The 14,554-nt window shown below is 33.3% G+C and overlaps 1 protein-coding gene across 1 annotated transcript; it reads left to right on the top strand.

The window, feature by feature from the left end:
- Positions 1-7,293: 7,293 nt before the first annotated feature.
- Positions 7,294-8,561, top strand: LOC131617432 (protein LURP-one-related 7-like). Its single transcript, XM_058888718.1, has 3 exons — positions 7,294-7,822; positions 7,990-8,202; positions 8,288-8,561. Exons 1-3 carry the CDS (start codon positions 7,565-7,567, stop codon positions 8,417-8,419), a joined length of 603 nt encoding a protein of 200 aa, XP_058744701.1. The 5' UTR covers positions 7,294-7,564; the 3' UTR covers positions 8,420-8,561.
- The last annotated feature ends 5,993 nt before the right edge of the window (positions 8,562-14,554 follow it).

Genomic DNA, 14,554 nt, shown 5'->3' with positions numbered 1-14,554 from the left:
GATAATATGAAGATTAAGAAAGATAAACACAAATAATAATATAAATTTAAAAAGCTGCTAAAAAGTTGCAGTTTATAATTTATAAGGGATTACAAATCCAAATCACCATCTATATTCAATATTTAGTATATACACATAATTGAATGAATATTTCTTGAAAGAGACAATGTAGAGAATAAATCTAAAAAGAGAAATAGAAAAAAACTTGAGATTGAAGGCCATTTTTATAAGTGTATTTATAATGAATACATAGAATTCAATGAGAGGGTAAATGAAAAGTAAAAAAAATTGTAACGTATCTTTTATGTATTCAATTAAAAAAGTTAATAAATTTTATTTTGGAATAAATTAAAATGGGGAAGATGGAAAGTTTTTATTCTTACAGTTGAAATCTTCCATTAATTCTTATTGAACATAATAGCATTAAAAAAGTCAATAAAAAACATTTAATTATTACATTTAAATTCATTCTTATTAAACTTTTTTTGTAGAATTTATTTTTATTAAAATTCTATGTGACAGTTAAATGCTAACTTCATTCTTAAAAAATTCATGTAACAGTTACATTAATTCTTTTATATTCTAAAAAAGATTATTTGATTTTATAGATATGGCTTATTATTATTATTATTATTATTATTATTATTATTATTATTATTATTATTATTATTATTATTAATAATAATAATGTGTCAATTTAATAAATAATATAATAAATATAATAGTATAAATAAATATTTGTGTTTTGTTAATATTTTTATTGTTAGTATAAATAATTTAATATTTTATTTAACGTGACTATTAAGTTATAAAATAGAAAAATTAGTTTAAGAGTTAATAATATATATTGGCAATAAGAGTTACCAACATAAAATTTATTGGTGTTTTAGTGTAACGTTATTAACGTTACGACTTCTCATTTTCTATAAAAAATATGATAAATTAAATTGAGTATTATGTATTATTAAAATTTAATTAAATTATATTAGAAATTTTAAGAGATTGACACCTCAACATTAGTGTTATATTAGAATGACACATCATTTTTAGGTCTAGGGTTGTTGCAAAAGTTGTCATCAGGACAACCTTGCATTTAGATTAAGTAGATTATATTCTATGTAGATTGTTTGTTTCACTAACCTTTCATTGAAAACACATTTATTTAAATTGACATAATAATTTATAATATGAAAATTAAGTTGTATTTAAAAACCAACTCATATAAATCAATGTTTCTCGGATTGCCTGCATCTCATTATTCAGTTCACGCTCTTTAGCATTTAGAATGTGATTCAATGACTTGATTTCTTCGATACATCGATATCTTCTCTTATAGTGTAATTTGAATAAAATTTAATTATTGGTTGGGTCTACCTCATTGTCGTCGCTTATCATCGTGATTGTTATGATGATAAATTATCATAACAATCACAATGATAAGCGACGACAATGAGGAATACCCAGCCAATAAATTATTGTTGTTCAAATTAATCTAGAATCGAAGGAATTGATGCAATGAAGGAATCATACCATTGAACCAATTTTGTGTGTTAAAGAGAAGTAAATGAATGATGAGACACGTGCAATTCGGAAAACAGTGGTTTGTTTAAGCTGATTTTCAAGAATAGTTTAATTTTCAGATTATATACTTCTTCATCAATTTGAATGGTTGTATTTTTTAATAAGGTGTGTGGAAAAACAAGTAATCTACGTTGTACTAATAAACTTTGGGTACTTACCACAACGGTTATCTAGTATAACCGTGATGAATTATAATTTATGTTCCAAAATATCGCTGCTGAGAATCGAACCTAGGACCATTAGTTCTATCACCACGGTTGGTTTAACTAACCATTGTGATATCGCGTGCGCTTTCTAAAATACAACAATGGTCCCAAGATCGTGATTGTAAGTAATGTATTTATGACAACACTCTACATAACAACGTTTGGACCCGCGTAATTATATGTACTTTCCAACCGTTTTTAAATGGGTTTTCTGTAGTAGTGAAAGCTCCCAGGGTTCTGAATTTGTGGATGCCACACAATTTCAACTAGAAGAAAATAAAGGTGCCAAGGAGGGGACTCTTGCTCAACCTCAAGGAGTGGACAAAAATATGCAATTCCTCAAGCAATCATAGGCCAACATGACTGATGAGATTGAGGATGATGATATACATTCTTAACCATCAAAGATTTTAATGTCTGGCCCATCAAGGAAAATCCACAAAAGAAAACACTTATCCAGGTCCAAAGTTGGTAACTTCAAACACTCAAGAAGAAGTATTTTATTAAAACATAAGGGGTTTAGATAATAATGCCTCAAAATTAGCATAGAAAATCTTATTATTACTAATAATCCATATATTTGGTGACTTCTTTAATGCTTGGCTAAGGAGATTAGGTCTCAAGCTATTTTCTACTAACTCAAGAGACAACTTGATGCCCAATATCTAGTGCTTTTGCAGTAACCATATCAACCCTACTCTAATTTGTGTTTTCCATAGTAGTGAAAGATTTTTCTGTAATCCATGAATCTAAGACTTTTGGAATTAGTGTTGTTTATGCTTTAACAAATTATAGGATTAGAAGAAGCTTTTGGAGTAAGCTTTCTGAGATTTCCACAAACCTCAAGATACCTTGGTGTTTTATTAGGGACTACAATGCCATAGTTAAGGCTCATAAGTACATGGGTAGCCACACCCCTTCATACAACCTATTATGGACTTTCAATAGTGTACTTCTAGCAATGACCTTCTTCATCTACCCACTAGGGGAGCTTGGTTTCCTTGGTCTAGTGGAAGGAGAGGAAGACCCCTCACTATGAAGAGGTTAGATAGAGCAATCTACAACCAATAGTGGATCAACACATGTACCTTAAATTCCTACATTACCCTGGTTAGAAACATGTCTGACCATTTTCCTATCCCCCGAGACTTCTAGGTGGACAACTATCTTACTATGCCTTAATTTAAATTCATCAGAATGTGGACTCTGAATGATTCTCGTAAGTTGTGGTAGCTGAGGTTTGGGCCACTAGAGTGGTTGGGTGTCTAATGTTTATCCTAAATTCTAAGCTTAAGATGTTAAAGAATAAGTTTAAAGAGTGGAACGTGTTTGTCTTTGGAAATGTCCACTCCAATGTCAAAAGTATTGGACTTGAGACTTCACACAAAAGAGGGGGTGAATTGTGTTGTTTGAAAAAACTTGGTTTTGAAATCTTTTTCATATTAAAAACAGAGTTTCAAAAACTTAGGCAGCGGAAAATAAATAGCAGAAAATAAATTGTGGAATTTAAAGAGTTTAAGGGAAGAAGAACACCAAGAATTATAGAGGCCCGATCAAATCAAAAGGACTTACTCCTCTCCCCAAGAATTGATCTTGAGAGTTTTCAATAATAGTTTAGAGCTTTTAGTAGGAAAACTCATGAATCCCCTTATACAAGGAAATGATGGTTAATCTTATACCAAATAATACAAGATAATGGATGTAGGTGTTTGCATGTTTTCTTCAATATATTGTTGAGGAGCAAACAATCTTCCTTCCAGAGGGTGGATTAAAGTGATTAGTCTTCTTTCCACTGACCTTGGAATGGTTAGTCTTCAAGTTCCAAAAAATTTGAGCTTAATACTTTGGTTTTAGTAAAGCTTACCAAAAAATTGTGAGGTTTTAGTCGGGTTGATCTAGAACCTGTGAAGTTTTTAATATCGGGTTGAGTTTCAACCTATCTTAGTTTTAACCGGGCTAACCAAGAACCTATGAAGATTTGAACACTAGCTAATCTTAAACCAAACCTAGGACTGATCACACAATCCTTAAATATAAGCTTTTATAGGATGAGCTTATAACCCGTATAAATCCCTAAATGGAAAGTATTCAACCAAGGTATATACAAAAAATTCCATTGGAAAATTTTACATTTCTACCATTTCCAGAGTTACAGATATATCTTCACTCACAAAGGAATTTGGCTAAAACATTTAGCGAGAGAAAGTTAAATAAAACTTAGAGATAAAGAGTGTGAAAGTTAAATAAAACTTTTCTCATAAAGCTTGTGGTTAGTCTCTAAGAAGGGAGGAATGCACAGACGATAGACATGCAGTTCTTAATAGTCCCCTATAAAAGTATTTACATGTGCATCTTGGGAAAACTTTTTTTTTTGCAACCCTTGATATCATCGCTTTTATCATCCATATGAAGATGAAATATCACAATGTTTGCATTGAACTAGTAATCGTCCATGTTGACTGGACAATAGCTTATCAAATACATGAAGCATTACTAAAGGATTCAACCACGACAACCGTCCAACCGAAAGGGAGGGTGAAAAAACCAATTCTTCCTAGAATCATCCCTTAGATGTCGATATCGCAAACTTTGACACGTGCCTAGAAGAGGCCACATCAAACTTCGAGTGCGGCCCTAGGGGACCTTTCCCTATTGAGGCGCGAATTAATATTACAAGGCCGGTCCCATAAGGTGATTTCATATTCGTCCAACTCAAAGATAGCCCTTCTAGAAAGGTAAATATTGGAGCCAACCTTCCTTCATGGAAAGAGACCTTATTAAGTGCCTTAAGGGCAATGTCGACCTATTCACCTTATCCTCCCAACATTTCCTATCATCAATTGAATATTGATCTTTCCATCTAGTCCATAGCCCAAATGAGAAGGCTTTAGTCACCACAATAAGCCGAAATCACCAAAACATCGTCAAAGACTTTCTAAAAATAACTAAGCCTTTAACTGATATACATAAGAAAAGACTCATTTATATGGTGTAACCAAACCACTAAAGCTTTTCATGATTTGAAACAAGCTCTTACTTCTGCCCCAGTTATGAGCTTTCATGACTTCACACTAAAAATTGTGATTAAGTCTAATGCTCTAAGAAAGGAGATAAATGTTGCTCTAATGAAAGACCACCATCCTATTGCTTATATAAGAAAATATCTAGGGCCTAGACAACAAGCTATATTGTCAATTTATGAAAGGGGGCATAGACAACCAGCTATGTTGCGTCTATGAAAGGGAATTGCTTGAAATTGTTTATGTTGTCAAAAAATGAGGATTCTACTTAGCTCATGATCCTTTGTCATAAATTGAACATTTATGTTTTACATGCTGGGGTGGAAATAGGTCAGGCCGATAACAGAGATTTACATGCCATCCTATACAGGCTCAAACCAGACCGCACTATATTTTTTTTATATAGAAAAGACTTAGGTTTTTTTATAAGCCTATTTAGTTAAAAAAGTTAGACATCAGGCTCCAAAAAAAAGTTTTTTAAGCCTATCAGACCAGCCCATTTAAATAAATATGAATAATTTTTTTATTATCATTATGATATGTTTTGTACTTTGAATTGAAATACATAAATAAAACTTGGTTATCTTGAAGACTTGTGAAAATAAGATAAAAAAAACCTCATAAACACTGTTTTCATAAGTTCTTAAATAAATAGTTTCACGGAACTTATGCTAATAGATAAGTTAAAATAAGTCAATGCAAATAAATTTTTAATCTTTTGGTCTTTTAGTTAGTTAGTTTATTTAAGCATTATTTTAATTGCTTATTTACATATGTCTAAAACAAATAGGTTTTTATGTAGGCTAACTAGACTTTCGAAAAGGTCAGACTCAGACCTAAAAATAAGCCTACGACATGCTACATACCAGACTTAAACTTCGATTTTTTTTACAAGTCAGACTTAGGTTTGACAAAGTGTAGTTCGATCCAGCCTATTTCCACCTCTATGCTGATGTTTTATTTTAAATTCCAATGCAATAAAATATCCAATAATAGTTTATAATACTCTTTCAAGGAAGGAATGTGTTAACTTAAAGTTATTATGTTTCAATTCTGTAGCTCCACACCATGGGACTTAAACCGTTCAGTTCTGAAAAAGTGACCACCTTGAGACACTAATTTATAATTTAGAATTCAACCCACTTTCTCATCCTAAGTTTATTTGAGAAGGAAAGTAAAATTGGTCATTATGGGTAATAATAACCTCAAAACCACAGTTATCAATCGGTTGCACGATTCAGCATTAGACGACCATTCATGAAGGAACATTATTGTCATCAGGGTCAAATCCCCATTCTTGCCTATGTTTTATGATGTTTTTCAAGTGGTAAACAAAACTCGGTTTGTAGCTTATCAATTGGAACTACCTCCATCCTCAAACATACAGAATGTTACCATGCGTTCCGGCTCCAAAAAATGTCTTAACATGCTCATGTGATGGTCCAACCAAATTGTAGTGCACATAATCCAGCTAGCAGGATACCTTTTGCTATTATGAATAAAAAATAGTGAAGAAATGAAGGATATCAGCAACAAAAATCTTGGTTCATGATAATCCTCGTCAACAAGCCTCTTAAGAGGGTTACTATGATTTGTTGGAAAAAATTGAATTTTCACTTACAAGGTTATCACACCTTGTTAAATAAAATTTATTGTTTTAAGTTGTCTTTATTATTAAATGTTACTAGAATTAAGTGAGTTGTCTTTGCGCTTTAGTATTATTTCATATTATAACATAATTAGATGAAAGGTCGAAGCTCTAAGTAAGGTGATTATGGTCTATGGTGATTAAAGAGAGGAATCTATGCAAGGTTATCATTTCAAGCTCAAATTAGTGTTCGGAAAAAATAGAACTATATATGCAGGTCTGTGAAGAATCAAAGTCACACTTATATATATGAGACAATTAAAATTGTTTTCGATTAATCCGGCATGGAGAGCGGACAAATGTTGAATATAGATCAATGATTGAGATACGAAAGTATAATGTGCTCCTATGCATTGCTCGGGGAGGGAGGTTCATCCATTAGTTTGTAAATTGAGCCTATTGCTAAATTGAGTCAATAAATCAAAATATATAATAAAGATTATAGTTAAATAGCAGGCAAACAAGTAAGAAGCTACGTCGGTACTTATTTTTGAATGGCAAGATTAATCTTCTTAAAAACTACATTCATTGTCTTATGAAATACAACATTATTATACATGAGCATTGACAATCTTTATAAAAGATCCACAATATTTGGTACTAAATCAAATACATCAAAATTAAACAATATAAAAGAATGTTGATTGTCAAAACACATTTTCTCATATTTGACCTCAATTCTACGGGTGAAAATGCTCGGGTCAAATCCACACTCAAAAAAAGAAACATGTACCATTCAATTCCCTTTTATTTACTTTATAGTATATCTTTCTACCATTAAAAAGTTACATGAGAAACAAAAGAAAAACCTGTGAGTAGAATCCTTCTTTGACTTTGCTATAATTGATTCTGAATAGAAAGAAAGGAAGAAGAAACAACAAAAAGTAAAGTTATCCACCTACCCGAACCCGCCTCTTACAAGCTGCAAGCAAAACCCAAACATCCCAATTAAACCCACCCGTTTCTCTTTCGCACACGGGTTCGAGTCAAGTAAAGCTACAAAGACAGCATCGGATTCCGTTGTTCACAAATCGTGTAATTCTAATTTCTATCTATATGTTACAGCGGTGGATTAGATTCGTAGAGGGAAAAAAATAAACAAAGCAACCATGGAATTATTGCAAACTTCAGATTATCCTTACACAGCCACCGATGATCACTACATCCCAATCGATCTCTTCGGTTCCAAAAAACACGCCGGACTTCCACGTGGCATCCTATCCTTCACCGATGCATCAGGTAACATAGTCTTCAAGGTCCACCGCCAACCATCCAATCCCAGTTCCATCTCCTCTCCTCCTCCCAAGGATATCAAACTCTTGCTCGATCCCGACGATCATCCTCTCTTCTCCATCCACGGATATCAAGTTAGTCTCTCTTTTTTTCTTATCCAAAAAATATTTAAAATTGTCAGCAAATCATAATTCAACTGACAAAAATGTCGGTTAGGTTGAACGTCAATGGTAGGATTCTGTTTTGTAAATTTTTAGTGATTATTATCCCTTCATCTATTTATTTTTTAAATTTTTTTTAGAATGGGATTTGGAAATGTTATAAGGGAAGTGGCGATGGAGAAAAGGAGCTTGTGTTTGAAGTGAAAAGGACCGTGAAAACATTTAATAGAATTGAGTTAGAGGTGATTTTTGTTGGTCAGAGGTTAAACGACAACGTTTGTGACTTGAGAGTTATAGGTTCTCCTTTCAAGAGATCATGTAGCATCTATAAGGATACTGATTTGGTGGCACAGGTAAAACTTTTTTTCTTTCAGTATATTAAGAGTGTTATATTGCATTGGATTATAAAGATTATTTGTGGTTTATACTTTTTTGCAGAGTAGTCTTATGTACAAGCTTAATCAGATATATGTGAGTAGGGGTAAATTTCGTCTCACAATTTTTCCTGGGAGTATAGACCATGGTCTTATTGTGGCTTTGTTTGTGATATTCTTGAATGGGAGAAAATAGAATCATTGATATTGCAACATTTAATTGCAATGTGTTTAAATTGGTTGTTGCATGTGTTTGTAACTTAAAGCTGCAATGCAAGAAAAAGGTTTTGATTTGTGATGTTTCTGATTCTCACACTGTAACAGATTTAAGGTTGTAACACTGATTCATAGTCATAATGGATTAGAATGACAAATTGACCGGTATGGGTTGAGTTCTACTCTAAAAAACTATAAGAAAGAAACATTGCATTTTCTTGTGTAGTGCTCAATTTGATGAGGTTTATTTCTCCATTTTTTTGTTTATAATCAAACCCATTGATTAATGTTTATAAGACTATATTTGGGAGTTTGGAAGGGAAGGGAGGGGAGGACTTTGGAAAATAGGAAGAATTAGAGGAAAAAGATAAAAAGATTTTGGGTAGGAGGTTTTGGAGGGTTTGAGTTTATGCATAACACCAAAAATCCCATAAAATGGGGAACTCAAAAATTGTATTGAAGAAGGGTTTTTGAAGGACTTACATAAATTTTCCAAATATTTTTTAGGTTCTTATAGTATTCTAAAAATTAAAAATTTATTAATGATAATGACGCTTTTATCATTCTAAACAAAATCATTTTTTCAAAAAATGTCAAATATTTTCCTATATTTTTTTAAAATTTCGTTTTTGGAAGTCTTCCCCTCCTCTCCAAACTCCCAAACATAACCTAAGAGACCTCTCAAAGGACTTCACCATCCTTACAATAGAAGAGGAAATCATCAATTGAAATACACATTTATCTCAAGGGAGCAATGGTCTAGAACAAAGAAAGGCATGCGTTTTATAGGCTTAAAAAAATAGAGAAATGATGATAAGAATACCAATTTTTTGGTTTTGGTTTTATTTTGCGAGCTCACATTTAAATAAGTTGAAATTTTATGTAAGTGTTCAACAGCTCACAAAGAGAAAAGAGTTGAATTTTTAAAATAGATGACACATATAAGTGTGTGTTTGTTTTAAGGTATGAAATGACATAATAATTTTAGGGTGATTATTTTCAGAAATACTGTAATACTACTACTCATATTTTGACAAAGCTGGTTTAATTAAAAAAATTATAATTAATAAATTTTAAAAACTCAAAACAAATGTAGAAAAATATTATACTTACAAAAGTCACATTTTTAAAAATATAATTTCAAATCTTAAAAATAACACACCCTAAAGATGTTGGTGGAAATGTGTCATCTTTCTCATTAATTAATAAAAATAATTAAGATCAACAATTAAGATCAAGATTTTGATGGAAATGTGTCATCTTTCTCATTAGTCTTTCTTATTATTCACCATTTCATTTTGCTCGATTCTGTCATATTCCACCAATCTAAACATATCCTTAGTCCCCCTTTATCATTAGAACTTACATCATCATTACGCACCTTACCAACATTAGCATTTACATCCCCATGTTGACCCTTAACATCACCTGCATTCACATTCAATTGTTGGCCCTCACCAAGATTAACATTCACCCCACCATCCTTCAACTCAGAATCCTCCTTAATTACTTCTTTATATAGTTCGGCAATCAATTCTTCTTCCTCAGGATTAACTAACTAACTCTTCATCATTAACATATACTTAATCATCAATGGGAGTCTGTCTCATAATATTCAGGTTGAGACAAAGGGTGTTGGATATAGATAGCAATACTTAGATGCATCCTACAAAGATCAATAATATCTAATGCACCTTTGTCATCAACCAAAACATTCATCCGACCTATAGGGTCCTTGTAATATATTGTATATATTTCAGTATAACCTAATTCCTTGAGTACACCTACTAACTAAAAAAACTCCACTAATCAACATTAATTTTTAAATCTTGAATTTGTCCTACTCCTTATTCATTTAAATCTTTATCAATGAATTCACCAGCATAATAAATTATCATAGGCAAATATTCATCAATTTCTACCTATTTTCCTGCAAACACTAAATAATAGTGGGGTCTTATATCAATATATCATGTAAACTAATAAAATATCAAACAATAAACTATAACATTTGAATATCTAAACATTTAACAATTGCATGCATAGAAATCTAACACCCAATACAAATAACATTACAAACTCTAAAAACTTAGCTAACATTTAACAGACATAATACTAAACCTGATCACTAACCGTTGTCAGTAATGGCGTGTAAGCTTTTTTCCTTTGATTTCGCCAAAGATTTCACCTTCGATTTCGCTTCTCTGTTTCGCTGGTCTGCTTCACCTTCGATCTCATTCAATTTTTCTTCTGTGCTCGGGTTCGGGTTTTACAACAAAAATGAGAAAATCTTTACAATCCACCTTTTGTTATAATGTTTAATCCACATCAGCACCAGGTGTATGCCACATGTCTCCTATTTTGATTTTGCCTAACAGACCTAACATAAGAGACTAACATGACGCAGTTTGAATAGATAAGGAATGAAACCGATTTTTTTTAAAGTTGAAGAGTTGAAATGAATACCAAAGTAAAGTTAAGGGGAAAAAGCGCATCAAGCCTTTAAAATAGATAAATCTCATTACCCCCTTATTCTCTTATGCACTTAGCGAAATTCCAAATATGTCTCCTGCTTCCGTAGATGCACATCGGGAAGCACCTTTTTTTTTTTTTTTCCAAAAGTTGATTTTTTCCGTAGGTGCATCTACGAAAGTATTTTAAACTAGTGAACGTTAGGGAAAATGGAAAATTAATTCTGTTCAGGGAATATTCCGTAGATACATCTACGGAATGACTTAGCGCCAAAATGTTTCGTAGATGCGCCTACGGAAGTATCTGGTATATTTTGAACCAGCATGATCACTTTCTCATTGTTACATTTCTTCTCCAACACTCACCTCTCCACAACCTAAAAACACTACATCATTAATATCATTTTTCACTTAAAAACTCCAACTTTTTGGTGCAATAAATCAAAGGGAGCAAGAGAAGACTGAATTTTAAGTCAATAATTATCTTTGTCCATTGCATTGCTCACATTATGCATCAATTTTCTGTCAAAAAAGTAATGTTGCTTCCGTAGGTACATCTACGAAACGTGTTGAAGATTAACATGTTCTGGATGTGCATATACGGAACATGTTTGTGCTGTTTTTTCCAGCAGTTTTGTGATTCTGTATTATTGTTTATAAATAGGTATGGTGCACCCTGATAATATCTCTAGAGAATTAATTCCTTCAGTCGATGTTTCACCGAAGGTTGAAAGGGTAGTCGTAAAGGCAGTCGATGCTTGTGTGACTTTAATAACAAGCAAGAGTTTGATGATCGTGATAGCATGCTCACATGGATTCGTAGGAATGCAACTAACCTTGGTTTTGGTGCGGTAATAGGAAGATCAGATAATGGTATGGAGAGAAGAAATGCGTTCGTAACAATGTTGTGTGAAAGAAGCGGGAAATACCATCGTCCTCTAAGGAAGTTTAAAAGAAACGACACAGATACTAGAAAATGCGAGTGTCCATTTAAAATTTGTGGTTACATGTTTGGTAGCAAGAAGTGGAAATTTAGTGTTATTTGTGGCTTGCATAACCATGACTTGTGCGCAAAATTATAAGGTCATCCTAGTGTATGTCGACTCAGATCGGAAGAGAAGACATGTATTAGTGACATGTCATTGAATCTTGTCCAACCGAAAAATATACTTGTCACATTGAAACGGAAGGAACCCGACAACATATCAAATATAAGGCAAGTGTATAACATCCGGTACCGCAATAATAAGGCGGTTAGGGGAGATAAAAGTGAGATGCAACAACTATTGAAATTGTTGGATGATAACAAATACGTGTTGCGGTATAGAACTTGCGACGATGGGGTTACAGTCCGAGAGATTTTTTGGACTCATCCATATTCGATAAAGTTGTTCAACACGTTCCCAATCCCAACAATGCTTTTTCTCGATTCTACCTACAAGACCAACAAGTATAGACTTCCGTTATTTGAGATGGTATGTGTTACATCCACCGAGAAGACATACGCCGTTGGTTTTGCTTTTTTGGAGTGTGAAAAAGAGGATAATTTTAGGTGGGCATTAGAGGTGTGTCAGTCACTTTTGAAGGAACAAGTCGATAAGCCTAAGGCGATTGTTACGGACAATGATACCGCGTTAGTGAATGTGGTGAAAAAGGTATTTCCTTCTTCTAATGCATTACTTTGTCGATATCACACAACATGTAATGTGAGAAGTAAAGTTAAACCCGGGTAGGGATGAAACAAGTGGAGACCGAAGGTGGAAAATCGGTGAAGCTAGGTGTGATTGTTGAACAAATAATAGATGCATGGAATCGTATTGTAAATTCTTCGACAAAAGAATTATTTGCCGATTCTGTCATTCAATTTTGAAAAGTGTGTGAGAAGTATCCCGATTTATTGAAATATGTTGAAAGCACCATTATTGATAAGGTGAAGGAGAAGTTTGTGTGTGTGTGGACTGATAATTCCCGACACCTTGGAAATACAACCACAAACAGAGTTGAGTCGACACATACTAGTTTGAAAAATTGGTTGGCTAATAACAAGGGTGACTTGTGTCGAGATTGGGACACCGTCAATCTCATGATTAAAAACCAACGTATGTCTCCCGTGTGCTTCTGTTATTGCTAAAAAGGCGAGACTAGGTGAACCAATAAGAATGAATGAAGTTGTCCCTCATTGGAAAAGACTTAGTTTTGATGACGATGGTTGCATCGAAGAAGAGAAATTGAATATCTCTATTACTTTCGAATTTGAAGCGATAAAAAGAGGTTTTCGAGGCCGATGACAACATGAAACTACACATCAAAGAACAATTGCGGAAGATTGGATATCCCGAAACAACCGACATGAAACAACCTTCTCAACCTGTTAAGACAAAGGGTGCTTCAAAAAAATTGAAGCCTACACCAAATGACAACTCGACTACACAGGCTCCTTTGTATTGTGAGCACGTCGATGAATTTTTTCCCGACTCATCGACTCGAAAATCTCAAAAATATCAAACAAGTTCAAACAAGGGAGCTCGCATAAGCAAACCGCCTCCGACACCTATTCCGCCGAAAATTCCAATCATTAAAGAGATGCCTATTCCGCCAAAAATTCCATTCATTGATGAGATGCTGGTTTTTAAGCACCTTTACATGGAGCAGATCGTCAATGTTGCGGTGGACGGTAATTAAGGATACCGGGCCGTCTCGGTGTTGCTTGATAACAAAGAGGATAGCCATACGCTTGTTCGTCATCAACTTGTCTGTCATCAACCATAAAGAATCATACACACAATCATATGGAAATGAAGTTAAATTTGAAGCAGTTAACAAAACTCTTGTTCCTTGATTGGGCACTTACGCACTGATATCAAAATGGATGAGATTCCCGAAAATGAGACATCTTATTGCATGCGCGTATGATAGGGTGTGCATTGACTTGACGCATTATATTTTTTCAAAAACCTTTTTCCCTTTCCGCACCACACCGCCTACAAATCCAAATGATCGCATCACGTGTATTGGATGACTTTTAAAATCGAGTCACTTTGTGCAAGTTTACTTGAAACCGGGATGTCCTATACCACCTATGTCACCGAAATGGGCGCTTCATCGTTCTAAAGATGTCGAGACATGGCCGGATCTTTTTGTTAATAGGATGAACGAATTCAAAAGATTAAACAACATCGAGAAGTAAGTGAATAAGGAAAAGTCAAAATTGAAACCACTAATAGATTTAGCCGACGATAATTCTTTTGATGTGTTTTGTAGTTTTAAAATGTAATGTATGCATTCTTAAACATTGCAATATAAACATTTTTTTTGTCAATTATAAATTCTAATGGAAGGTTTAGTTTGGTGTTTATGTTTTTTTTTTTAAATTCTGGACTGCATTATAATTCTGTTATGCTAAATAAACTACCAGGAAAATTTTCGTAGATGTATTTACGGAAGGATCAAAATTTGTAAATTATGGGTATTTTCTGTAGATATACCTACGAAACCAAAATATCTGTGTTCCTTCCTTCCGAGGATATACCTACAGAACGTTCTGCATCAGAAAATGGGTGGTCCATATTCACTTAGGCTATGTTTGGGAGTTTGAAGGGAAGGGGAAGGCTTCCGAAAACGAAATTTTTAAAAAATATAGGAAA

This window comes from Vicia villosa, linkage group LG7 (genome assembly GCF_029867415.1).
Source record: "Vicia villosa cultivar HV-30 ecotype Madison, WI linkage group LG7, Vvil1.0, whole genome shotgun sequence".
NCBI classification, from domain to species: domain Eukaryota; kingdom Viridiplantae; phylum Streptophyta; class Magnoliopsida; order Fabales; family Fabaceae; genus Vicia; species Vicia villosa.
Note: the sequence above shows the minus strand (reverse complement) of the source record. Positions and strands in the feature narration are given on the sequence as shown.

Excerpts from the sequence above, each read along its gene's own strand:
- LOC131617432 (XM_058888718.1), top strand. The coding sequence starts at position 7,565 with ATGGAATTATTGCAAACTTCAGATTATCCTTACACAGCCACCGATGAT. Across the intron at positions 7,823-7,989 it reads TCTCCATCCACGGATATCAA|AATGGGATTTGGAAATGTTA; the intron begins GTTAGTCTCTCT and ends AATTTTTTTTAG. Across the intron at positions 8,203-8,287 it reads ATACTGATTTGGTGGCACAG|AGTAGTCTTATGTACAAGCT; the intron begins GTAAAACTTTTT and ends ACTTTTTTGCAG.